At 42.7% G+C, this 27,506-nt stretch overlaps 1 protein-coding gene across 1 annotated transcript in view; it reads right to left on the reverse strand.

Annotated features, from left to right (window-relative positions):
• Positions 1-27,506, reverse strand: part of LOC121297016 (autism susceptibility gene 2 protein-like) — a 218,274-nt gene that overhangs the window by 126,072 nt on the left and 64,696 nt on the right. Inside the window, 2 exon segments of the mRNA XM_041223027.1 lie at positions 9,213-9,248; positions 14,133-14,213. Coding sequence (XP_041078961.1) covers positions 9,213-9,248; positions 14,133-14,213 — 117 coding nt within the window.

The following is a 27,506-nucleotide window of genomic DNA, read 5'->3' on the forward strand; positions in this document are numbered from 1 at the left end:
TGATACAAAAAGAGCTCATTAGAAATATATGAATATGGTTCAGTACTGCAAAACTAACTTTACTCTCTATTACTGCTTCCCCGACAGTGAAATAATTCCATGTGTTCACAAATACAAAAAAAAATAATTAAAAATCACTAAACAGCACAGCAATATAGCATGGGGTGCTTTGATGGTAGCATTCTGTTTGGTACTGTAATTACAATACAGAACACCAAATGGAACATGATTGTGAAAACTTCAGCTTTAAAACTCTAGTGCCACAGCTTGGTGTCCAGTCTCCTTTCACACTAAAAACCTGAGATGCGAAATGACCCGGTCCGAGATCCTCTTGCGGAGAGGGAAATTAACATGAGAACTTGACAGGGTAGATATTAAAGGTGGTAGAAAAAAAAAAAAAAAAGATTTCTCATCCACATGCTACTTCTCTCTGAAGCAGCTCGAATTAACCTTGAAGAGTAATGAGATCTGACTTGCTTAAATGTTGGCATTCTTAAATCATCAGGAACCGCCTCAAAGGAGCCAATAATCACTGTGCCAAATTGCCTTGCTTGCTAATTTCATGTCTCCCCAGCATTTGCCAGCAGTTAGAATCGATTATTCAAGAACCGCCATGTAATGCACTCAGGGCCCAGAGGTGTTACACTAAAATGGAGAAACTCGCAATGGAAATGAAACTAAACACATTCGCTTTTTCGTGAAATCTAATCCAGGTTCCACCTGGCAGCTATGATTAAGTCTGTGCCTGGTCTGGGATCCCACTTCTACCACCACTGGGGAATAGGGAGCACATCGGCTCTCTCTAGGCAGCCTGCAGCTTAGGTGGAATGCTTTAGCCAAGCCTGCCGCGACAATGGATCCAAGATTTGGGGCATGCATCTCATTGGATATACTCTGCAAATCCAGCTATTATATGGAGCTCAGAACTTCGCCGAAGGGATTCCCAAGGATAAGCCTTGCCAATTCCTCTGCGACTGTTTTTATACAGCACGGCTCTGTAAATCCTTCTATCTCAAGGGAGCGAAATGCAGTTCAGGGGGTCTCCTGGAGGAGCACAGACCTTGAGGAGGAGTTTCCAGGATGATGCACCACATGCCTCATTATCACTAGGGTTGCTCACCCTCACTGCTTCGGTTTGGAGTCTGGAGTGAGCGTGGCAGAGTGCAGTAAACCCACTTCACTAAATCCGCTAATTCCACCACCATGAGGCCTCTGTCACAACGTGTGAGTAGAGAGCATGTGACCAGAGAGAGTGGGTGCATAACCGCTGCTTTATAGACCAATCAAAAGAGAATACAGCGAGATACAAAAATCGGATCTTGCAGTTTGGATTCCTTTTAAAACTTAACTAACTATGCATTTGTCTAATAATGTACTGGTTCAATTTGAGCATCACCTGAGATCTGTGTTTGAGTTTAAATAGAGTCCTCTAAAAAAGACACAAAGTCATTACTTTAATTCAGAGCTAGACATTAAGTTTCTCTAGCGTGTCTGAGAAGGTGTTTTAGAAGACTGCTCAGACAGAACAGATGAGCGGCTTAGGGAAAAGTCTGCCTCTGAATTGTGAGAAAGATGAAGTTCTTAAACAGGTGGCTGTGTTATCAACAGGTGTCCCTACCGAGCACTCCTGACAAACATGTTTTATCAAACTACAAAAAAGAAAGCCAACACATTCCAATGTCAAATAAAAAAAAACAGGAACAACACGGGGCTGGCGGCTCTAATCGGCAAAGAAAAGTCCTTTGTGCTCTCGAAGACTAACCCTTCCTTCGAAGGTTCTGTGTGAAATGCCCCCCGAAGTCACAGATCTCTTCTTGCATACTGCAGATACATCTGGGGAGAGCTGCATTAAGTGTACAACCTCCCTGAGCTTTTACTGTGGGACCAACACCCCTCTAAAACCAACAGGTACAAAGAGCATAACATTTCTTAAACTCATCCAAGAGACCAAAAAACAAGCATAATAAAAAGAACAGCTCTTTATTCAAACAGCAACAATTCCTCGGGTTCAAAATAACAGCGTGAAAATGACTCTGTACAAGCACACAATTAATAGGATGCACATTTTTAAAAGCACATTTTATTAAAACCATCAACTATCGCTTGTAAATGAAAAAAACAAAAACAGAAAACACACACTGCATTGCGCCTTCACCTTGAACCCTGTGAAATTGGTGCCAGCCCCATGTGGTTTCTTCATACGTGCTCCTGTATAACGGGAAATAGGCTGAACCTTCTCAACACCTTTAATAGCCTAACTTACTAACCACAGCAGGATCCTGCAACACGGTGCACTGTGGCTTAAGAGCTAGCATATAAAAACCGCAGCTCAATACAGACGCTTAGCAAAAACTCTACCTAAAGCAGCTTAATAAAGATATTCGGTTCCACCTGGCTGCTCTTCTGCAGTGTCTTTCAGAGAGAGGGCCCCCCGGGGAAGGAGCAATGCTGTCATTAACACTTACTGCCATTGTAAATAGAACAGTATCACCTGGCAGGGTCATTATAAAGCTTGCTCTGTAATCTGCCTGCCTACCTGCAGTACTTAAAGATAGACAGATGGGGTTTGGGTGGGCTGAGGTTACTTCATATTTATCATCCCTGAAAACAGAACACATGAGTGGTTAAAGAGCCAGGCCTGGAAGCAGGGCTCCAAGGTGTTGCAGGGAGATGTTTTGTGAGTCCTCACAATATATACAGCCTGACCTACTTAGTTCTCTATTTTAAAAGCTGTACTGCTAAACACATTAATCCCACTGGCTGTCTATGAAAACAGTCAGGGAAATAACGGGGGCCGTAGCACAAAGGAACGAGCAAGTAATGATTTAACACAAGGGGGTCTGATGAATGGTTTAAAGGCTGACAGATCTGTGCAAACACCTCTGTTCTGTGAGTCACTAACTTTTGAAATGCTTTTACAGACTCTGCAGAGACTTGTGTTCACTGTTAGATGTCTGCTTTTCACAGCTCTGGTTCTCAGTGGCGATGTTCAGAGCATGGTACTGTTTAGAACAGATCAACTGAATTTACCCGGATGTGTCTGTACTCGAGATTTAATTGAATGTAATTCATATTAATGTTGTTATAAACACACACTGCATGTTCATTGGGATTTCTATCAAATAAATGTCCCAAAGAGTCACTGAAAAAACAAAATGCCCTGTCTGAACTGTGCTTTGATCTTGTTAATACCACACTGACTAACCCTGTAATCACATTCAAGTATCTTTCGAAATACTGCCCATTGGACTAACATAACGGATCCCTTTTTTTTTTTTTCAGCCTGTATTTCATTGCCTACATTATAGTAAGGGTTAAAGCAGACAGCTCATCTAACGTTGGTAAAAATAGAGAGAGAGAAACGACTCATTTGAGGTGCGATAGCAAACAGCTTTTTTATTTATTTATTTATTTTTTTAAACCAATACATCCCTCCCCTTTTCCAACCCATACTTCAAAACAACAGATGTTTTGGTATCACTAAGCTGCCACAGGTTTGCGATGGATACTGCATTTGTGGTAAACACTCTATTGATTCAAATATTTGACACAATGCTTTTTTTCATGCCGAGAACAGGCCATACTTCCAATGGTTAACATGTAATTAATTCATAGAGGCTACACAAGAAACAGTGTAGTGCCTACTGTGCCTGTGTAATATGTTCATAGCCTTAGGCTCTGCTGAATTTCACCCATTGTTTATACTGCAGTGGGTCCTCTGAGGCTTTAGCGTGGTCTGAAGGCCTCTTGTCTAAGGAAGGAGGGGCCTGTGTACTGCCTCAGGCAATCTACCTGTAGCTGTGTGTACATTTAGTCATGAGAAGAGCAACGATGAACCAAAAACACACATCGAAATGAATACACAGTTCAAATGTGGAAGCGCCTCACAAAACACACACACACGTTTAACTCGGCAAAGCTTCTGCACATCAAGGGTGGTACATACTGTAAAACAAAGCAGAAAGCCACTGAGTACAGCATTAATGGACGTGTGGGCTTACTGTTCTGACAGTGCAGTAGAGTTGACCCATGAAAAGTATGCAGACAGACCAAAGCCAAGTCACACACACAGGAGATCGGTTCGTGACTTTGAGGCTCTATTATGGTACAGCAAAGGGGGCTCGCGGCAGAAAGATCCTGGGCAGTAAACACTTTTGCACAAACAAAACAAGTAAAGGGTTAAAGGTCTCCTCTGTCGTTCACATTGGCTTCACCTGCCCCTTTAGCGTATAAATAGCGATTTGCCTTGCACATGCAAATGAGGCAAGGAAACAAAGTATTTTATCAGAAGGAATTTGCATGACGTTGTGGCAATTTAGATTGAATCAGCCAATAGTCAAATGTATGTTGATGATTTACAATGAAAAGCAAGAGGAACCCCATTAAAAATACATAGGCAAATATACAAAAAAAACACTGCTTGCTAGTAAAATCCAATGTTAAGGATGGATTTCTGTTTCAGCATATTTCCATAAACCCTCAGGTGACTTCTGTATTTCCCAAACTCAAAGCATCTCTTCAGGATGGGAGAGCGGAAGAGAAAAAGCCACGAGTCCATTTCTGAACTGCCTTCCCTTATAGAATCGTTACAAAACAACAAGAAGCACTGGGGCGCCATTGAAATGCCACTGTTTAACTCTGAAGCTTAACCACTGCAGACCACATACCAACTATGAGAGACACTGTGGGTGTTGATACTGAAACACTACCATGATACCAAGAGAAGTGTGCATTGGTTCACAACAATGTTGTCCTGCCATGCTGTACCCAATTGCATCAAACTTAAATCTGCAATATAAAAAGTAACGGCATTTAGGAATGAACTCTGCAAGACTGGGACGTTTTATTTTATATAAGCCAAGCCTCTCTAATGCACCATGTCGCCCTTTTAAATGGATTCTCTTTTGTGTAATAGATTTAGATGCATCCCCTTTTAAAACAAAAAAAAAATCAAAGGGTTTCCAGTGAAAACACTGTTTCCTTGACTGAATTATTTTGGTCTGAACCATAGGGTGTGCAGTCACTGGAAATCATTTTAAAACAGCCATTCAATAGGTCCCAAAAGCCCCAAGCCTTTATCTGTGCCACATGATTGATGTGTCTGGGCCCTGCTGTGGTTAACAGTAATTTTTAGCTGTTGCTATCGGCAACAGCCTGGGTCCCCAGCATGAGGCAAGCAGCAGGCCTCTGCTCTGAAGCAGGCCCGCACACAGGGATAAACAAACAGGTTTTTCAACCCGGACAGGCCTCGTGGTGTGCTTCTGACACAAAAGGCCCCTGTGGCAATGCCAGTGCTTTAACTGTGTCATGCTGGGCTATTGTTTTCTTTTACTAATTTGCACTGTGTGGATGGGCCAATGGTGTGTGGACACCTGCAAGCCTACACAGCACATTGTGGAACAAAAACAGATTAGCCCTGGAGGTAAACTGAGCTGGGGAAGGTGGTAGAGGGTGAGTGAGAAGGCACTACAGGACAATTTGAGAAGGAAGAGAATTGAGCAGAGATGAGGTTTGCAATGGCACCCAGAGTGCAAGCAGCGAATCTACTGATACATACAAAACAGATACTGTCACCTGGCTGCACAGACCCATTTGAAAACCAATACATACTGTATGTAACACATGGATAGTGTATGACACTGAATCAATCCTTCAAGAGACTAAGGGCTCACTGAATGTCATAAGCTTATGACACCTGTGCTAAATGCAGTTGTTGTGTGTTCAGGGGGTGTCCCTCTGCATCTGGCAGTTTGAATAAACAGTGCCTTAAAACAGGGACAAATAAAACTGTACATTTTCCACTGAATCTATCCCTATCAAAGTCAACAGGAGGAACCGGTTATAAAGACAGGACCTCAAAGAGAAATAATCACTTGAACTTGACAATCTTAAAAACACTGAACAAAGCTAAAGTAAAAAGGGTGGGGTACGGAAGTGTGCTCTGTAAAGCCTCAACTTCAGTTAAGAGCACCGTACACAATCTCTTCATCTCTGTAAAGGAGCAGTGCACTGCCCGAGGTGCTGACAGGGCAGCTGAGTAATGTGGGCGTTTCACTGTTGAGCCCCATGTCAAGGCCCACCTGCAGTAATAACACACAAAGTTAAAGCAGGTGGAATTCCATCGGAATAGACAATTCCAGGAATAGCTGATGATGTAATGTGAAAGTAGTGGGTTATGTAGAGGATTATATGTATATGTCATTTCTCAAAAGCGTATTTTCTAATCGAAATATAGCAGCAAACCACTTTTGTAGTTTATGTCATCACTACTTTTGATTTCCACAGATTTGCAGCCACTGCCCCCTCTTTTAAAAATGGGCAGCAGGAAATCAATGTACTGAGGATATTTATAAATACACAGGTGTTTAAAGACAGCAGGCTTCACTGAGATTGCATTGCAGAGACTATTCTCTTCTAATGCAGTCTTTTTAATGTCTATTACTGAAAGGAGCACAGAAGGAGTGCAGCCTAATTTCAGGGGTTCCTCTCCATTTGATTCCATGAGACTGACTGTTGAGGCTTGAAATTCACACCGAGCCTCATTTGCATGTATTTCTTTCTGTTTTATTTAGAGAGCGTGCCAAACTGTAGCATGAATGCCAGGCAAATGAGAACGTCTGAGAGTGGCCAAATATTAATACAGGTCATACAACGGTTGAAGTATAGTGTCTATTCAAAAGATACAAAATCTGCCCGGCGTTTAATACATATGATTTTAAAATCGAGATGGTTTTAATCCAAAATGCATATTTAGATATTAAGAGTCTCATCAGTGGCAAATGCCCCTCATGCTGTGAGAGTTACTCTAAAGAGGAATTATCCTTCCAGCAGCTGTATGAATGAGGGCATCCTGCAGGGGTATCCGAGCAGCAGTGGTGAAGCTTGGCCAATGCCCTGCAACTCATTGACACAGGAGAGCTCTGTTATAACTCAGTGACACATAAGAGCTCTGTTATAACTCAGAACGGATCTCAAAGCCTGGAGAATCACAAGGAACCAGGCAGTGGCCTTGGCACTGGTTGAGGTCCCTTTTAAAAGGCATTAGAGCCCCATTTCAAACCCTTTTTAATGGGGTCCACTGAGCCGTGAACGGTAAGCCAGGGTAATGAATTGTATTGTCAATAGTCAGAAGCTGGTAAGCAGTGTCCCAGTGGTGTAGAATTAATGACTATAGAGAATGTTGTGAAACACCATTTCATTAGCAATGGTAAACCGCTATATTTAATAAGCTGCTGAATTATAATTGTTGTAAGGGTGCCAAGCCTGCCTTCATGTGCATCAATTCTTTCTAGTAAGGAGACTGGTTGTTGAACTATCGTTTATTTTAATTTTGTATTGTTCATTCACTTAGCTGGTTCCCAAGCATGCACACACTTCAACTGCTTTATATTGGTACCACTAAACGTATACTTGCTTTACTATAAGTTCTACATGCTTCCCATATTTTGTAAGATACTTATTTCCATAAAGTGCCAGAAGGAAATATGTAAAACAGGTTGAAAGACTTGCTTGACAAAGTATTTTCCCATAAACACTAAAACTGACAGATTGCTGTTTCAAGTAGTACCAACCGATAAACCTGATAGTAAATAAATAATTTAAAAAATCATTTTTTCATTACTGAAGTACTGGACTGAACAACACAGCTTCCTAGCTCTTTGAGTTACAATAAACCAGCTGGATTCGAAACAGCAGATTATATTTCCCTAGTGGTTTTAGCTGCACTGTAGCTGTAAGAAATCCGGTGGATTGCTTTTTTATGGTACACTGATGAGATTCCACAGAGAATACCGACAGAACTGATATATCCAACACAGACAAACACGAGCTTTCCTAAAAACATTAAAACAATTTTCAAAGCCTCGTGTAGTCCTTTAACAGCCCTTACAGACAGCAGAGGAATACATGGCAAGAACACCTGACAGCACTCTTTCAACCATGCAGTTGTGTTAGAGGTTAACACCTCTGAAAAGCTCTGAAATGCCATTTAATCTCCACAAGTGGTGGAGATAAGGGCTGCCTTCGTTTGAAGTCTTGTCAGAAACAGTGCTGGGGATTATTATCAAGCTGTGAGGTGACCATCAAATAACCTAGTTAGTCCTGTCAGTGCCGCTTCACGCGTCTGCTCCCTCGTCCCCTTCCTGCACACCTCTGAACAGCCCGCCCCAGGCCTCGAGGTAAACCACTGAGCCCAAAGCACATGGCAGCAGAGCAGGCTGATGCGAAATGGAACAAGCTCATCTCAGAATGCAAAACCAGAATCTGTCCGCAAGCTAGAGAGGACTGAACCGCAGAAATCGCACGCAGATAAAAAAAAAAAACAGCCGTTTGAGAACCGGCAACTTCCTGTTTAAGCGCTATCTATATCTCGATCTGTATCTCTATCTCTCTGTGCCCCTGCCTATCTTACTCTCTCTCAGTTCTGATTCAGTCAGTCGTTAACACATGATGACACGCTCTCTTTCCTGCCTGTGCAGTGATACCAGAGGGACCTCAGAGGTGATTGCTTGTCAGGTTTTGTTATGCTTATACTGCTGGCCTCCTCATGTGAAGCCCCAGCAGGTGTCTTATTCAGTCCCTGAAGCAATGCAGTTCAATCTGTACCACCTCATGGACAAGCCTGCTCCAGATTTTATTTCTTTCATTCGTGCATCAAGCTGGAATATTCCCTGGCAAGGACCTGCCTTCCATTCCTTCAAAGGACTTCAATGAGATTTGTCTATCTCTGACTGGCAGTCCAGTGAGATCTTTCCTGGTCCCTGTTGTTTTTTTCTCACAAGACACCAGAGATCGAACTGTAGATAACTAACAAGAACATATTCTTAAAATGATCCTTAAAACAGCGAAGCTGAGTTAAAAAAGAAAAACAAAAAGTGTCCTGAGATTTCTTGACAGAAATGTACAGTTGATATGCAATGCCAGCTGTACAGCCGCAAAGTCACAGCGTTTCATATGAACAAAATGCCATTGGCCCTGACTTGTAAAGACACCGCCCTTTAGAAATCAGGGGTCTGAAATGCAACCTGGTCAGCAATCGTCCACAATGAGATTCCTACAGCAGTGAAAGATCCCATTCCCATGAAACCAGACCGTTGCAATCGAGACACAAACTGGCACACAGGTACAGTAACAGTCTGGGCAGTGTTCTGCGTTAGGGACCGCTGGCTGTCTTTCAAACTCCGTTGCAGAAATGTGATGGAAATGACACTTACCGAGTAGCCGTGTCCTGAAAAGCAGTGAGTGGAACTCTGTACAGAAAGAAAAGAAAGAGAAGAGAGCAGTGACCACCGTGAGCGGAACACCACAGGGTACAGGCACTCAGTCCAGAAGCCAATGCCAGAACGCATGTGTGGGCAACTCTGGCTCTTCCACCACAGCTCTTACTTGTTTCAATGTATCCAGACCCTAAAGCACATCATTTATCTCAGCGAATCCTGTAAAACCTGGTGCAGAACTGCCCTCCAGGACCGGAGTTGCCCACACCTGCCTGAGTCTGTCTGTCAATTGGAAACACATTCTGTCAGTAGCACCCCTTTGAGGATCTTCAGCTATAGCCAGTGAAACTGAGATAGAGTGCAGTTACTCTGGGTTTGATGAATTTACACAATGCCACAATACTGAGACATGCTGCTGAACGACTGCTCTGTGTTAGTACGCTCACTTTATACTATATGAAGTATTCAAACAGATTATTAGCGAGCTGACAGAATTTCTGAATCACTATTATATGAATCATACCAGTTACTTAGTTAGGTGTTGTAGTGGTAGACACAGACTAGACTTAGAACCCGACTGACATGCTAACACAATCTCTGCTAAACTTATACAGGTATGTTTTTCCATCTCAAAGATTCATGTCTGTGGTTAGACTGCTCAAACTCAAACTCACTCTAGGGAAATTTGACTAGGTCAACCATTACAAAGAGTGCATACACATCTAGTACCGTGGAATTATACAGCACTTAAATGTCAGTACAATAGTAATAACTAGTGTAACTAGTGTGTAATTACTAGACTGTATAATGAAGCCGTGCCGAATTGCATTATAGAATCCTACATGAAGAAAACCTTTTGTTTCTGTCAATTTTACATCTGAAAAATATCCCAGACATTTACACCGTGTCACGTGACCTACAGCGTACAGAACAGCCTGGCAGAACCTCACTGTACTGCACATAGAGAGGCCTGAACGAAATACAGCAGCCAAACACTTCCACTCAGAACAAGACCACTAGAGCACAAAGGGCTCTTTCCTGGTGAACTCTGAAAGGGTCCTTGCTTTGAAAGGGAGGACCTCTGAGGCTGTGCAGCACTTTAGTTATTCAGTCCCCACCCAGAATACAAATCTCTAATCGCTATACAGTCTCCTCTTTATTTCCAATTTCGATTTCCAATTTCCACTGTGTTCCCAGGAGGTATATATTTCAGCTAGGCCAATTTTAGCACTGCCAACAAGCAACCCACCCCTTCTCTCTTTCCATATAACAACACCCCCCCCCCCCCCCCCCCCCACACACCCCCCTCAGGCAATCCATTTAGCCTTTGCCAGCGCCCTGAATACAAGTGTCTTCAACGCTGCTCCCTCTACGACAATTAGGGAGGTGGCCTGAGTTAACTAGGACGCCCGTTCCGCTTGACTCAAGAGACGAAGCGCAGTCTATTTTCCCTCATCTTCACTTAGCACAGAAAAAGACAAAGAGGAGGAACCAGTGAGTAAACAGCCTTCTGAGCCCCCCCCCCGGGATAAGAAGAGGAGGACAGAGGGTTGAGTTTGAAATTAGCTGAGCTTTGCGAGCACATTCAAAATTCGAAGCATTTGTACAAGAAAGAGAGACTTATTTAAATGATAATGAGGGGCAATCCATTCAATTTAGTGCAGGAGAGAAGGAAAAAAAATCCATTAAGAACGTCAGCGGTCCGTAAGCCGAGGGGTCACGAAACAGCTAAACACTTTTTCTTAAAAGCTATTATATGTGATTCTCTATAGATTTGTACAGCGCTTGGGACTTCAAAAGGATTTAGGGACCCGTCCCAAAGAAGAAAAAAGGGGGCGGGGGAGAAGGGGGGTGATCCAGACTGCTTTTTAGGGTTAACTAAACAGAATAACAGAACAGAAAAGCTGCTTCTCCACCCCCTGATGCTCTTCCACACACCCACCTCTAGCTTCCTAATGCGGCGCTGAAAAGGTGGGAGCAGCATTTGTGATTCCTTAAGGGCCAGGCTACTGCAACTGAGACGCTGGGTTAAAAGGGCCAATCGGGAGCCACCCAAGCAGAAACAGTACGCCAAAATAGGGTTCCATTATAGTGTAGGAAAGCAGGAATGCATGAGCGACTGAATGTGTGTGTGTGTGTGTGTGTGTGTGTGTGACAGAGATACAGCTGCTCACTCCCACCAAACACACACACACACTTGCACTAAATAAATCCTTTTAAAGTTTCCTAATCCCTTTGTGGATTTACTCTAGAGCACAGCTGAATTGTTGGCTGAATTACCTGGTAAAGTAAATAACGAAGGAGCTTAACGAGCAGCATAAACAAAGGCAGGCTTTTCTTTCACAGTTCAGCTCTGTCGTTTCCCATTTTACTGACAAAAAAAAAAAACAGACCGCTGACCATCGTTATGGGAAAAATAAAAATAAGTAACCCTGACCTTTAAACTGAAACCACGAACTCCCCTCAGGAGTCCTCTTTCTCACCCACCGTACATATTCAAGATCAAAGAGACTCCACTATCCTTCCAGTTCATTTCAGTCGAGCAGCCCAACATCTCACAGTTCCGGAACACAGCTAGCTCTCGCGGTTCCGGAACACAGCTAGCTCTCGTGGTTCCGGAACACAGCTAGCTCTCGTGGTTCCGGAACACAGCTAGCTCTCGCGGTTCCGGAACACAGCTAGCTCTCGCGGTTCCGGAACACAGCTAGCTCTCGCGGTTCCGGAACACACCTAGCTCCACTCCAGCGTTGTTTCTAGAGTGTAAGGATGCTGTGCTCAGATCCACAGCCTGTGTTCTGGAACATAATCCTCGTTGAGCAGAATCATATAAGCGACTGTTTTTTTTAAGGCAATACATACGTTGAAGCAGAAACCCGTGTTTGGGTTGGGAAATGACCCAGTTTTATTAACCGCTTTCAATATGTGAGAAGAGCTGCTTGATCTCTGCAGAAGGGGAAGACAATCTGGAGATTGATGAGCCAATCCTGCCATAGAGGTGAAAAGTGTGAAGAACAAGGTCATTATATCCAGATCACCAGAATATTAATACAAAAGAGGTATTACCCACCCCCCTCTCAGCACCATGCTTTCTGTGGGAAGATTACACCAGCCTCCCGAGAATCCTTGGTGGAAATGGCGCTAAAAATATACAAGTGCTGTATGAACACCTAACCAAACTGGTAATAAAAGCATGAACCAAGTTTAGAGCGCCATTTAAACTGACTGTGAAACAACAGCGCTACATCACAGCCTTACTGTACATGAAGAAGAACCAAAGGAAGCCTTGGAGAGTGAGCCCTCTTTAAGGACTGACTTCTGCTGTCCTGCACAGTACCACCACCCCAAGCAGAGGGCGCTGTGGAGCAGGATAAAAACAACCCCAGTAAGACTGGAAGAGGTAGAGATCATGGTGATCGGTTTCCGTCTTTTCTTTCTACTCTATTCATCTGGCAGGAGATTAGAGGGACGTGGTGTTTCAGCGTTTACAGCTTCAGCATTTACAGCGTGCGATTTCAACATGGGCTTTTTATTTCTCGCCGTCGCATTTCCCTGTCAGAGCTGTCAAGCAGCATCTACCTTTTTATCTGCCAGAACCTGCTTTCATATTATTTCTCTCTCTCTTTTCTGGCTTTTTCATAAAAAACAACCTTGAAGCTTTTAAACAAATCCACTGACAAACAACATGGGAAAAATAAAGAGACAGTTTACAGAAAGACAGGCGCAGACAACACATACCATATGATCATTAGATGCCTCTGTTTAATTTTATTTTATTATTTCCCCCCCTAAAGAATCAGAGATTACTTTTTTATGTTGCATTCTACAGCTAAATTAGGTGTCTGATTGAATTCAGTAAGACTGAGGGGGCTTGGTGACAGCTTTAGTTATGAAGCATATTTTACATTCATTTAAGCTAAACTAGTCACTTGGGATTTTGCATAAATTGCTAAATTGTCTGTTTTGCCTGTACCAGCATATCAAAATTTTTTTTTTGATGCCACTGTTACAGAAGCTATCTTGCTGGTTAGCATATGGGAAGGGGGTGGCTAACAGCAGTGGTCATTAAGCACTCATTAACAGGGTCTTGGGGGTCAGGACTCCACCTGGCTGGGGTGTAGGGTGACCAGAACGCTTCACTACACACTTGAAATACTCGCACAGAGTTCAAGCTCTCTGATGCTGTGGGGTACCGTAAAACCAGGGCCACACTGGTCTTACTATTTAAAAGCCTTTTCTTTAGGTATAGTTTAATTTATTTTTGTTGTTGACTCTTCTCCATCACGTTTATTATATTCTTAGAAGTCTAGTTCCAGTCATTCCAGTATACTAGTGTGCAAAAAAAAAAAAAAAAAAAATACAAAATTGTGGTTGAATCAATTCTCCTTTTACTCCTTGCCTGGTGTCTGAGTATTGTAATTAAGCTGCTACTTTTACACAGAATTTCTTACATTAAGCTTTACATTCGCTCTCAAAGCAAAGGTCAAATAGCAAATATTCCTATAGCAACTAAGCAAACCTGAAGAGGAATGACTTACATATAATGAGGTCTGTGCAATAAAATGGATGGGAAAGAGTGGACTTAAGATACTGCTTTCCACTGGATGTCACAGCTATGCTGCTGTTGGTTTATTGGAAAACTAGTCAAGTAGACACAGATTTCAGCCAGTGCCTTCCTCAGTACTTGAACCTAGTTGATGGCTAACTCAATGACAGCAAGTATTCTTTTCCAAGCCATTACTGTAGATCAGTGAAACCTGATACTGCTGTCCCTAGTCTCTGCAGAACAGCAGGACTTCAGTACCCAGTGGTAGGAAAATATATTCCCAGAGCAGCACTACAGGCTGTCTGTGGAGTGCAGCATGGGGGTGGGGTGTAGTCTCAGATACAGGCCGTCTGTGCAGTGGGGTGTAGTCTCACCTCACTCAGATGGGGTCCTGTGAGCTCCTGCAGAGGGTCTTCCTCGGTGTTCTTGCTGGTCTGGGTCAAGCATCCCTTCATCTGTGGGGAGAATGACAAGGAACACATTGGTCACTCAGAGCTCATAGCTTTAGAGTGGGAGATCTGTAAGATCAGTACAAGGCAGCTGCCGTATGGCAATAGGATGAGCGGATTCTGTAACTGTAGCATAATAACCATCATCTTCATTATTTTGCGATCATGACTTCTTCAACCTTGAATGTTAACACCTTGAAGGTTTAATGATGAAGAGTTTGGGAGGTTGGGAGTGAGTTCTTTATCTCATATTTGCCATTTCCTGTCAATGCTGGTACTAAACCATGTCACTTAATCCACACTGCGAGCAATGAAACGGAGGCCTGGCTTCCCCAATACATGATCGGGTTGCAATGATTTCATGAAGACCTTGCAGTCCTGTAGTTTAAATGAACCACTTTACACATCTGTCACCGTGTGTCTGCCTAACTACAAACCGACTTTGTAAATCATTGCTCTTCTGTTAATACCTTTTGAAACTGCCCTGTATACATTGTGTGGTACAGTCTGTAGAAAACTGAACCCAAGGTCCCTCGTTCCAGATTAAACACAGAGAAATACCCTGGGAAATACAGGACCTACCTGCAAGTTGGAAATGAGACTAAATGCAAAACTGGAGAAACTGCTCAAGGGTAATGTTTTATTTTAGCCTAGTAATTATTATGCAATTAATCACGAAACACAGAGAGCCCTATTCACACAGCTTTAACTGTATAGCTATTTAAAGACTCTTCTGAAGGATTCAGGGCTATCTGGATTCCATTAAACTTTCCAAGACTGTTGTTTAAGAAGCTGACAATCTCTCAAGACCGTTTCCTGACTGTCAAGCCCTATGTCATTACATTTAAAACAAATCTGATTCAGACTGAAGTACAGACACTGGATTACGGAGGGTTAACATGATTCACTCTAATATCACACGCAGGTCTTAAAGTAAATGATTGTATTGAGTCCATCAGTGCTGGTCGCAAGGTTAAATAAATATATCATCAAATATCAGAACTGGGATCAACATCTGAACATTTGAGCAAACAGCTTGAAATGTATTCAGTGGCATAGAGGACTGTGTTGGTCTTTGTTACAAGAACAGATTTTATAAACGACAGCATCAAAAAGATACCATGCACAGGAAACCAATGCAAAAAAGAAGTCTGAAAAATGAGAAGGTCCATTCTAATACACAGAGAAGTGTCTCTCTCAGCTCCTTCACAGATCATTTGATGGGATACCAGGTTTATTTCTCTGTAATATAGTATGCATGATATCGACTCGCTGCTAATTGTAAATGAGAGAATATCTGAATTACAGTCAGACATATAAATCTTATGGTATTGCAAGCCGATGAATTTATATTTCAAGTGAAGCCAGCAGAACAGCCGAAGGGTGCGATCCATCTTGAAAAGGACGAGCGCAGATTAATTCCGCTCTGCTACGCTGTTCCAGCCAGGCCCTGATCAAGACTGTAAATTAGGCTGACTGCTGCTGCAATTAACCTTTTGCAGTAAATATCAATTATGCACTACAGCCTCCGCTGCGGCCTCTAGCTGCTGTGAATTAAAAGGGTCATCAACTGATTTGACAGATCTTGTTCGCTGCCACCTGGCTCCGGAGAGCAGGGGTGCCTGCCTGCCCTTCTGCTAGCGAGCGTGCAGCCAAATGGACGCAGTTTTATTTTCTTAATTACTGTAACGAACCCCAAGCAGGAGCTTGCAGATTGGATAAATAAGTGAGTGTTCAATTACAGCTGGGCCTGCGATAAGCAATGCACTGAAGCAGCGGTGAAACATATTAAAACATGAGATATGCAGCTGATCCTAATCAGAACGGACTGGGGGCTACTGTCACTCACAAGATCATCAGCAAAAAAAAACAAAAAACAAAAAAACATTTATGCCGCTATATAGTTTGTATTAGTGTCTGCACTCCAACAGATACTTCACGGTGGTGTGTCCTTTACTATAAAAGCTTCAAAATCATTACTTGCAAAACCAAGTGTCCTAATGTTATACATTAAACAGACTATTGATGAGATGCCAGAGTATGATTGACCACCCAGTTTAATAACGATCGCTGCTTGCTTACAACTGGGGATGCTTTAACATGCTGCTATCCACAGCCGACGACACTGGGGGCGCACTTTGACAGAAACAGGACGGAAACTCATATGCAGTAAATCGGAATACTAGGACTGAAATCCCCATTAAGGTGTTTTTATTGACCTTTATCTTAAACAGCACTGCTGAATACCTACTGGCAAGATGCTGTAACTGAGGTTCATTTTATTAGTTTTTTGCTTGGCATATAGCACCACCTGGTGGCAGGGTGCAATTTTTAAATGTGCAGTTTCACTTCTTTTATATATGCCGGCCTGAGCGTGTGTCTTTTTAAACTCTGCTGCTTACAGTACAAGAACACAGCTGACAAGATGAGCACGATCAATCAGAATCTGCCATGCCAGCTGACTTCCATTCTTCCTAAGCTGACAATGCATGCCACTGACTTGTTCTAACTACATGGCCAGCAGAGCACGAGGTGGTGGCGGAATGGGTCACTTTGCTCCCTTTCTCAATCACACAAGACACCTAGGAGTGCCTTTCATCCCGACCCCAGACAATCAAGCTGCACTCGCTCTGTTTACTCCCTGCTTCCCTATCACTCCCGGGCAGCACAGTTCTATTCCACGGTTATGTTTTCAAATCATCGCTACGTCAGTCCTCATTCTTGTGAAACACTTTGCCATTTGTCACATGTGGCAGAGTTCCGAGCATATTTTTTTTTTAAAGGGTGGGCCGAAAAGATACAAATCCTTCCTCTAATTGCTTCTAAAAAGTGTCCTGTGCAAGGGACCCTAACCCCCATTAACCCAGACAGACGGGCTGCTTCTGCTGGGAGTCGCTGAGGCACAGCAGCCTGCCACCTCAGAGCCACACCACACCATCTCAATCTACTGGCTCATTATCCCCTGTGCAGGCTGGAGAATTCCACAATGCATTGTAGGGCTACAGGCCAAATTGATTCATCTGCCTTCGTTTTCCACAGGCTTAGAAGCTGCAGCTGTTCCCAGGCTGAGGAGGGAACTGTGGAGAGGGACTCTTTTGCAGACTCCATCTCTTTGCCGTGGAGCAAAAGCCTGGGGGCTCTTCAAACACATGGATTTAAATTTAGCCCAAGGACACTACATTACATACCTACTGTAGACAGATGACACCGAGATGGGGAGGAGAGATTTCTAGAGCAAAAGCTTAAATGTGACCCAATGTTCTGTAACGCTTTCAAATTCTACAGGGGGTTGGTTGATTAATAGACAGGCCATGCTATGTGTCCTACTTCCTCAAAACTCAAATGTAGGATCTGCACACCAGATGATTTTTCTGATGTATTGCAAAGCATCCCAACATACCATCTGTTAGGTTGCAGATACAAAGCTGGAAATAAAGAGAGTCCCACTACACAGCCGTTTGACCTATTCCAGGTTTTACTGTGAATATAGTATCCATAAAGCTCACAGTGAAATAGGAACAGCTGAAACTGGATACATCAGGTCATCTACATCTTTCTAATATTTAATATTCTGGAAAACCTGATAAACATGAATCACAAGCAGACTCTGTACAAACAATAAGGCAATTGAACGGGGATAATAACAGGCTCAAAAACAGCAATTACAATCAGCCTTTGGCGCTGTTACTATCAAGGTACTAATTTGTTTTGTTTTTTCATTGCAGTTAAACCCTCCTAGCTTAGAAATACAATCTACGGAGGTCCAATCATTTCTGCTTGCGAGAAGAGAGTGCAACAAATGCATGAAATCCAAAGCAAACTCAAAGCGCATCGCTGATTTCAAGTGCCAATGTTGACATCATAATAAAAACAGTTACAATCCTTACTGGTGTAACAGGGCGGAGACTGGGTGCGAACCAGCGACCCCGTGCAAGCGTCTTAACCACAATGCAAAAGAGCCGGGCTCTGCACTCACAGTGTTAGAGCTTTTAACCTCATCCCATCTCACCGACAGGGGACAGGATTCATAATGGCAGTGAATCTCACAACACAGCCTGCTACGCTGGCAGCTCTTTCACTTTACTTGGTAGAGTCTAAAAACAACCAAATAATAACATGTAAGCAGCTACTAAAGCCCTCTGTAATTGGACTGTATTTACACATTGCCTTGTAAGCACGTGTGCAGGTACAGTGCAATTAGAGATCCAGTGCAAGGTGTTAACTACGGTTCTCTTGTTCTAGCCTGACCACATTGTATCAATAATATATGGAACACAGGGATGAACAGCCTCACAGCTTGCATTAGCTACCCCACAGTTCAAATCCCAGCAGGGTTTACTTTGTTAAATCGCTAATCCCTGGAGTCCCCTAGTCCAGCACATCAATCCTGAGGGATTCCCTACATCCCCCTCCTGCCAGGTACTGGAAATCACAGCCCCTTCCTTCACATATGCTCACTCCAAAGCACCTGTCTATGAAACATGAACTCTTCCTTCCCAGAAAAGCAAGCCTCAGGGGCTTCCAATCCTCTGTTTTCCCTTAAGGGCACCTCACCTGTCACACACAGCGCATGGATCCCAGTAATCCAGCAGCCTGGCCGAGGCTCTGCAGTGTCACAGAGTGTAGAAGAGGGTGCAATGCACGCCACACTTCACCCACTTCACAGGATTTTGCATGACAGCTCATCTGCAAATCTGGAAGCAGCTGATATTTTTGGGGAATTATTTATTTATTTATTTATTTTTTTAACCCCTCAAACAAAAGTAATAGTTTGTCAAATTGAAATCTAAACATAGGGAAATGCGCCTTGGCCCCTGTTGGAAGCATACGCCCGACAAGCTTTTATTTCATTTCATTTTGATTATTTTTAGTGTACAATATGTGTGTAAATGTAATCTCGTTAGGATTTTCCATCCACTAAGAGTACACTTAATAAAAGAATATTGTTTACTTGCCAAGACTGAAAACGAAAAAGCATCTTAGAAGCATACACTATAGAGTAGTGTGCAAGACCGCCGGACCTCAAAGACTTCATCTTCTAAGGAATTACATTACTGTACATCCCACTGTAGTGGATTGGGTCCCACAAAATACACTGAGACTTCGACGAGGAAGACGAATCCCATATTGTTTCAGCTTCACGGTCTCAGAATGCAGCTCGTTAGCACATTCTCTGCATGATTACCTGCCAGGGAAAGGTGTTGCATTCCTCCTGCAAGGAGCTGCCTGTTGCTCACCATGCTACTGCCACACTCGCTCATTAAACAAATATTTTCTAAACGAAATTTTAAAAAAAGTGTTCAAAACCACACTGACACTAACATGAATAGGGTGCAGAGGTGTGTTCGCTGATAATTAAATGAGAATGATATTTCAATTCCATTTCCCAAAGTCAGGAAACAGCTCTTCCATTTCACATCAATTACTGGGTGGGGGAGCAGGTCGCCAGCAATGCAAAAAAGCTCCATTCACACCCGGCAACTGTGAAAATAAAACAGAGCCGATGAAGGGATGGAGGTAAAAAGAACCACGTGAGTCTTTTAATTCGTACGTCTGTGATGCACAGTGTGCACGCTGTATTTTTGCATTATATATATATATATATATACACACACACACACACTGTGTGTGTTATATAACGTGCACGTGTACAGGTGCGTGCACGAACTTCACGTGCATCAAGCACTTCGGACGACAGACAGCATAAGACTAACGTTGACACTAAGTCTAAAACGCGCCTAAACGTATATATGCAGACGAAGACTGGTGCCTGACGGTAGATCACATCGTGTGGTATACATATTTGTACATTATATATATATATATATATATATATATATATATATATATATATATATATATATATATATATATATATATATATGTCTGTTTTGCATAATCCATACATACCAGTATTGCACAGGACAGAAGAGTACAGCTAAACGAGAAGACCTAAAATAGACATGGTTATTTCAACATATGTATGGATCAAGAGGAGGATAATGGACTTCTGTAACATTTGCATTCCTGTTGATGACATAAAATGCCAGATATGAGTAAGTGCACTTATGGTGCAGCAAAGTAATAAATATGCAGAACACTGCAAACTGCAACCCCCCCCAAATACAGCAGGTAACAATGGCCCTGCTGCTTCTCATTAAACAACCGACGGTTATAAAGAGCAGATCTATTTTAGGAACGGCCCACGAAAGCAAAAATGTGTTGTGGCAATTTAACATGAATTACAGCTCATCTGGGCTCACTTGAGAGGGAAAAAGAGTGGGTCCTATCTGGACAGAGAAAGGCAGGAACAGGGATGCTGTCAGTTTGAGACAGCGAGGGATTTCATATTTTAATAGAAGACAGATGCTGATCGGGAAATGAATCGCTGCTGCCAAGACAACTCCTCTGATGTCTGAAGACTGTTCCTTCAAACATCAGACGTTGTTGGGACGTTATCTCATCCCAACAACGAATGCCAATTCTCAGGGAGGCACAAGAGCACATTTCACCTCTGCATGTCTTCACAGGCGCTGTCATATTTATCTGAAAAAACAGACTTAAACCTAGATTGTGCACGATGTTGACCATGAGCTACCAGGATTAACAATCTAAACAATGTGGTAAGCATCCAGAACACAAATCAAATGGCATTATGGTATCGGCAAACATCAAAATCTCCAGCATCACTTTGTGTACAGATTAACAACTTCATGCATTAATCATACTTTCAAAAGTCCTGATTGCAGTGGGACACCCCGTTTATGCAGGCAGATGCCTCGCACAGTCCAAGGAGTTACTGGAACAGCTACAGCCGTCCTTGCAAGTCTGTGGGATATGAACGTTTGACCTTCCATTCCGGAAGGTGCAGAATCTTTCTTTATGTCAGAGAAAAAAATAGAATAAAATAACAAAACATTCTGAATTACAGAAAATGGATGGATTCTTTACAGATGGTATTGCTATTGTGTTAATTGTTACCTTTTGGTGGATCCTGGCAAGGAAATAAGGGAAGGAAGACAATTCTAGAAAGTTAGTGCTCCTGTTTCTGCTATTACTCCAAATGTCCCAGTGCAATAAATGTCAACATAGGACTAAATGATAGATGGTCAAGTGTGGCCCAAGGCTCTACCTCTACGGGTTGACTTCTCACGCTGTCTTCAATATTTCTATCAGAGGCTCTGGTCCCCTTTGGGGTCTGTCCCTAGATGTTGTGCATCAAGCTTTGCATTTCCAATAGATTTCTCATGAAGGCCAGGATGCCTCCGTCACAGATGCCTGCTGTAAACAGTGCTACCACTACATGAGATAGGGTTTCTCTCCACAGCCAATTACAAACCTGGGTCTGGAGCAAATCGTCTTTTGAAAGGAAAAAAAATCAGCAATTACTACTTGCATGCCTACATATTCAAACTCAAATGCCTGGGTTGTTTATTTCTGGTTTGGTTTATGATGTGCATTTTTTCCTTTGTGAAAAAGAAAATTGTACTAATGATGATTTGGAGTAAAATAGCTTTGAGATTCTAGCCCTTGGACAGCAAAATACAAAAACAACGCAAAAAACCCAAACAACTGTTTGCTGAATTCCAGCTTGTATGATACTTTCATATGTAACATGTATATAATAATATATATATAAATAGTTTAAGCTTGCTTACGTCACTGGTTTGTACCAATAGTCGCTATAGATTTAACCAGTTCTGGAATGTGTCCTCAGGTTTTGGACACTCAGGGGAAAAAGAAACTCATTTAATTTCTTTCCACTGCTGAATCCCTGTCAAGCCTTGCTGTTTGTATGCTGTATACCTTGTTTGAATAGGCTTCTAAATCCTGACAGAATGACACAGTCAATCCACCTGCAGTGACTGAGAGCAGCCCCTGCATTATTAAAGAAGACCCAGACAGCACTGCATGCTGCAGGCAGGCTGTCATGAAACCTGCCCGCTACCTGCAGCACACACAGTGCCGAGACAAAGTCTGTGATCCCCTTAGGATTTTCACATATTTCACACATTTCAAACCTACAAAGTTATCAGATCTTATCCAAGTCCTAATAATAGATAAAGATAACCTGATTAAACAAATGACACAAAAACATGATATTTTTCAACTTCAAAGTTCATTCAGGCAACATGATCCACAGTGACATCTCAAACTGATGACACAATAAGAACAGTAATACTGAGAGGACTGGCACATTCATCTGGCTGATGGTTTTTAAACCCATAACAGGACTGTCTGGTTTGGAAATGGCTAAACTCTGAACTTGAAACAGTGGGACAGGGTGATAGGGATAACAGGGAGCTAGCAAGCTTAACTTTGCATTCTAACATGCGCTGGGTTTTAAAGCCCCCTGCCTGCTGTAGCCAAGGCCAACACATTAACCCAGGACAGTGCTGCTAATGAGCCAGTCTGTCGCTTTTCTACAGAAGTGGTTCTCAAACACTTGGGTAAAGAGGAGAAATATAATGCATTTTTATACCGGCTAGAGTAGCAACACAGTTCTAACCAGGGGTATTCTTAGCGCACAGACACCCAAATATCTCAAAACAATTGTTCCATATTTGTTTCACCTGTGTTTTAAAAAATTAGCAAATAGATTTTATAATTCTAATTAAACTAAGAAAAACAGCCTCAGTAGACCAGCGTTGCACAGAGATTTCTACTGCATCTCACCAACCACTTTTGTGATTACTATGCAATCCCTCATTTGAGAAACAAAGCAAAACATGAAATAAAAGGCATCAGACTTTCATTAAGAGAGCACACCCCTTCCCCGCTGTATTTCTACCCGCCATTATTATTATTAGTAGTAGTAGTAGTCATAGTAGTAGTATTTTACCCATCACACTTCTGTTGCTGCCCTCTCATACAAATAAGTGGCACAGTTTGATTCCAAGTGTAATGTCTCACCCTCTGAACATCTGCTGCCTAACACAGCTCTCTTGTTATCACTGCTTTGGAGTCTCAGCCGTTTCGTGCTGCCTTTGTTCGGCACAGTGAAGCACTGACTCCCCCACTGGATGGCAGTAAAGAACTGCAGGATACAAAGCATAGCAGAACTAAACATGTTAAAGTAGACAGCAGAGTTTAAAACAGACAGAAATTACACAGAGCCAACTGTCTTTGGCTACGCATCCACATCCTGGGACTACCATGTCTTCTGCCAGTAGCATTGGGAGAAGCGGTGCTGTATCTTGACATCTAATAACAGCCAGGAATCCCAAAGCACGAGAATCACACTCTGCTGTACCTGATACAGTTAGACATGACTCTGAGACCTCTGTCAGGGTTACAGGGATGGTCAGGTTTAGTACAGTTGGACATGACTCTGAAACCTCTGTCAGGGTTACAGGGATGGTCAGGTTTAGTACAGTTGGACATGACTCTGAGACCTCTGTCAGGGTTACAGGGATGGTCAGGTTTAGTACAGTTGGACATGACTCTGAGACCTCTGTCAGGGTTACAGGGATGGTCAGGTTTAGTACAGTTAGACATGACTCTGAGACCTCTGTCAGGGTTACAGGGATGGTCAGGTTTCAGTACAGTTAGACATGACTCTGAGACCTCTGTCAGGGTTACAGGGATGGTCAGGTTTAGTACAGTTAGACATGACTCTGAGACCTCTGTCAGGGTTACAGGGATGGTCAGGTTTAGTACAGTTAGACATGACTCTGAGACCTCTGTCAGGGTTACAGGGATGGTCAGGTTTAGTACAGTTGGACATGACTCTGAGACCTCTGTCAGGGTTACAGGGATGGTCAGGTTTAGTACAGTTAGACATGACTCTGAGACCTCTGTCAGGGTTACTGGGATGGTCAGGTTTAGTACAGTTGGACATGACTCTGAGACCTCTGTCAGGGTTACAGGGATGGTCAGGTTTAGTACAGTTGGACATGACTCTGAGACCTCTGTCAGGGTTACAGGGATGGTCAGGTTTAGTACAGTTGGACACGACTCTGAGACCTCTGTCAGGGTTACAGGGATGGTCAGGTTTAGTACAGTTAGACATGACTCTGAGACCTCTGTCAGGGTTACAGGGATGGTCAGGTTTAGTACAGTTGGACATGACTCTGAGACCTCTGTCAGGGTTACAGGGATGGTCAGGTTTAGTAGTTGGACATGACTCTGAGACCTCTGTCAGGGTTACAGGGATGGTCAGGTTTAGTACAGTTAGACATGACTCTGACACCTCTGTCAGGGTTACTGGGATGAGTTTTAAACTTCTGAGTTTAAAACATTTACCAGGATGTCACACAAAGTGATACAAGAAAATCTGCCACACTTTAAAACAAATCATCGCTAATATACACAGTTAACTTCAGAGAAAAGGACCTTGAAGCAAGTTTTCATGTTATGTTGATTCTCTATCGGTGTCCTTCATTCTCTGATATCTGAAATCGTCTAGACATTTTTGCTTTTACTTCGCTCTTTTATGCCGTCTCTATAGCTACCGCAGCGATGGAATTTGGTTTTTTTTCAGCTCACACAGTTCCATTTCAGTTCAACTTCATAAACTACTGAAATACCTCTCAGGTAAAACACTTCAGGAATAAACGTTTCTACCCTCATACATTACAGACAAGTGACTGTCGCTGTGACACCTGCAGTCTATCAGGGTCATTCCTTCTTTATACAAAGGAGTTTTTGTGCAGTATTTTGTTTTGCGATTTTTACAGTGTGTTAGTTAAGAGTGAAGTCCTATTGGACGGTTTTTAGTGAGCTTTTGAGGCCAAGTTAGAAAGTCAAGTTAAAAGTTGGAATGAATGAATTGAAAATGAGTTTTGAAGGACACTTGACTGCACAAGAAAGGATGGAGATGAAGCAATCTTAATACTGAAGTGCCCTGAATGCAGCACAAGAAACTAAGATGAAAACATGAATTTTGAAAGAAGAATACCAATTACGATGTCTACGGGGCTGGAAGATTAACTTAACTGTTACAGTTGCCCCAGGCAAATCTGCTGCCACGTATGCCCGGCTCCTCTTTATTCAAACAGTTCAAGGCAGTCGAATGGACAGGGATCAAAGGCATTGCGAATCAATTCCAGAGCCATGGCACTGGTGGGTTTAACAGTGCCTGTCTGGCTGTGCCATTTTCCTGCTCAGCGCTCTGTAACAAAATCAAATAAGCTTTGCTATTATTATATTGTAAAAATAAAACACAACGTTCCAAATGATGTCGCTGTCGGAATGCTCTGAGCACACATACCTAGCGGGTGACTTGGTTCCTGATTTTAATATACTGTGCAAAACTAAAGCTTTAACAAAGACCTGGGGCCAGTTTCACCTGCTGGTTTCATAGCTGCCACTTCACACAGTAGTTGCTTTCTTTTTCAGAATCTGATCATCTCACCAGCTTGATGTGAAGCCTGGGCAGTTATGACACGCCCTTATTATTGGTTTTTTCTCTTCACACATTCACCACAGCGACTTCCCGTTGAATTTACAACAGCATAGCTGGCTTCCTGTTGTGGCTTCCGCCTCTGTACTCGGTCCCAAGCCATTCTAACACTGCATTTTTACATACAGTGTATGAAGTTAACAAATCTAACAACTGCTACAGAGTGTGAAGACAGTATAACCCACCGGACTTGGATTTGCTAGTGAGCTACTAGTGTTATAAGAAGCAGATGTGTGGTATCTGACAGGCAACAAACACACACAATAAGCCAGGCAGTGAGCAAGCTCCTCTGTCTATTTAAGGTACCTCAGATCTGCCGATTCAGACACCACTACCTGTTTGTATTTTCCAAAGCTGAAATACAGTATCTCTCAGTTAGTTCTGTACATAACCCAGAAGGGTTGATTCTGGTCAAGCGGTTGAAGAATCTGGCTTAGGAAACAGGCCAGTAAATCAGCCAAATCTTTATTGTTGAATCACTGACTGTGGAAGACTGCTGCTGGCAGTACATCTGAGTTCAGAACACCGTGCTAAGAAGTTGCAGCTAAGAGTACCTGAGAGTCCTGTTTATTTGAACTTCTGCTGGCAGCTAGCTCTTCACATATTAGAGAGCATGTTTCCTGGGAAGTCTTCTAGTTGTGAGATAGCTGCTATAACACATATCACCCATCTCTGTTCAGAATTTCACTGCACGCTCCAAGTTATTCTGAACAAAACACCCATTCTGCATTCAATAACGCCGACAGGATCTTTGACTTTTCAGAGTCATGCATTATTAAACACGAAACGGCAAAGCTCTGTAAATGTTTGAGGAAGCGGCTGCAAAGATGTGTGCTGCTCTTTGTGTCTCTCTGTCACCAACACCTTCAGCGTCTTTTCTCACTGGTCTTCTTTGCACTTTTAAAACAAGATCTATGACTGCTTCTCCAGGACTTCCGATGCAGTTCTATGCTGTACTAATGCATGTTTCTGAACAACCACGAGTCAGCCTTCTGGTCTACAGGCTACAATTTACCAGGTTCTAATTATATGGAAATACAGTCCCAGTCTAAGAAAAACAGAGCCATATGTGACTTAGGTGTGGTGCCAAAACCCACAAGGAACTACTAGTGTTTGTTCCCAGTGCAGTTTGTCCAGCTTCGTAACTGCAGAACTGTTCATACTGTGAAAGACCTTTCTTTGAGACCTCCTTTATAGCAGTGATTGATCACTTACAAAGAACACACTGCAACTGTATCTCCGATTATGAAATGGATACTAATTTAACACAACGCAGTATTACTATAATCATTAATACTGTACTGAGCTTACAAGCAGCGATGCAGGCTTGCATAATCCATTCCTGTTTCTTACTTTTCACAGCCATGAAGATTCAAGGATTGCTCCAAGGCCAGTAACTGCTTGGCTATATTATTGGAATCTGAACAGAACATGCGAGCTGCAGCGTTTTCAAGGTCAATGCCCCAGATACACAGCTTCCCTCTCCCTGCTTGCGGCTAGGATGAAATGTCTGGGAATATAACAAATGATTCATCGCTTATTTAAATACCTGTCTCCTGAAATAAACATCTCTGCAAAGACATTGTTTTCAGCTTGGAGTGAAAACCTACAGCAGTGGTCAAACTCAATACGTTTCTTGCAGGAAAGATATTGCTGCTGTGTGAGGGAGAGCTTAACTGAAGTACCGGCGCCAGGTGCGGGGCTCAGGAAACGAAAACGGAGAGATTTCCCTTTTGATAAATCATCCCAAACAACACAACGTTGTACAGCACTGTTTGAGAGCACACCAGTAACCACATCTACCCTACAAGAACACTCTGTGATCGTTTCAATATTTACCACACAATACCACCAGCCTCCACCCGTGTCTCTGGAGAGAAACTGTAAGCAGCGAT

The sequence above is a fragment of the Polyodon spathula genome, chromosome 22, assembly GCF_017654505.1.
Source record: "Polyodon spathula isolate WHYD16114869_AA chromosome 22, ASM1765450v1, whole genome shotgun sequence".
NCBI classification, from domain to species: domain Eukaryota; kingdom Metazoa; phylum Chordata; class Actinopteri; order Acipenseriformes; family Polyodontidae; genus Polyodon; species Polyodon spathula.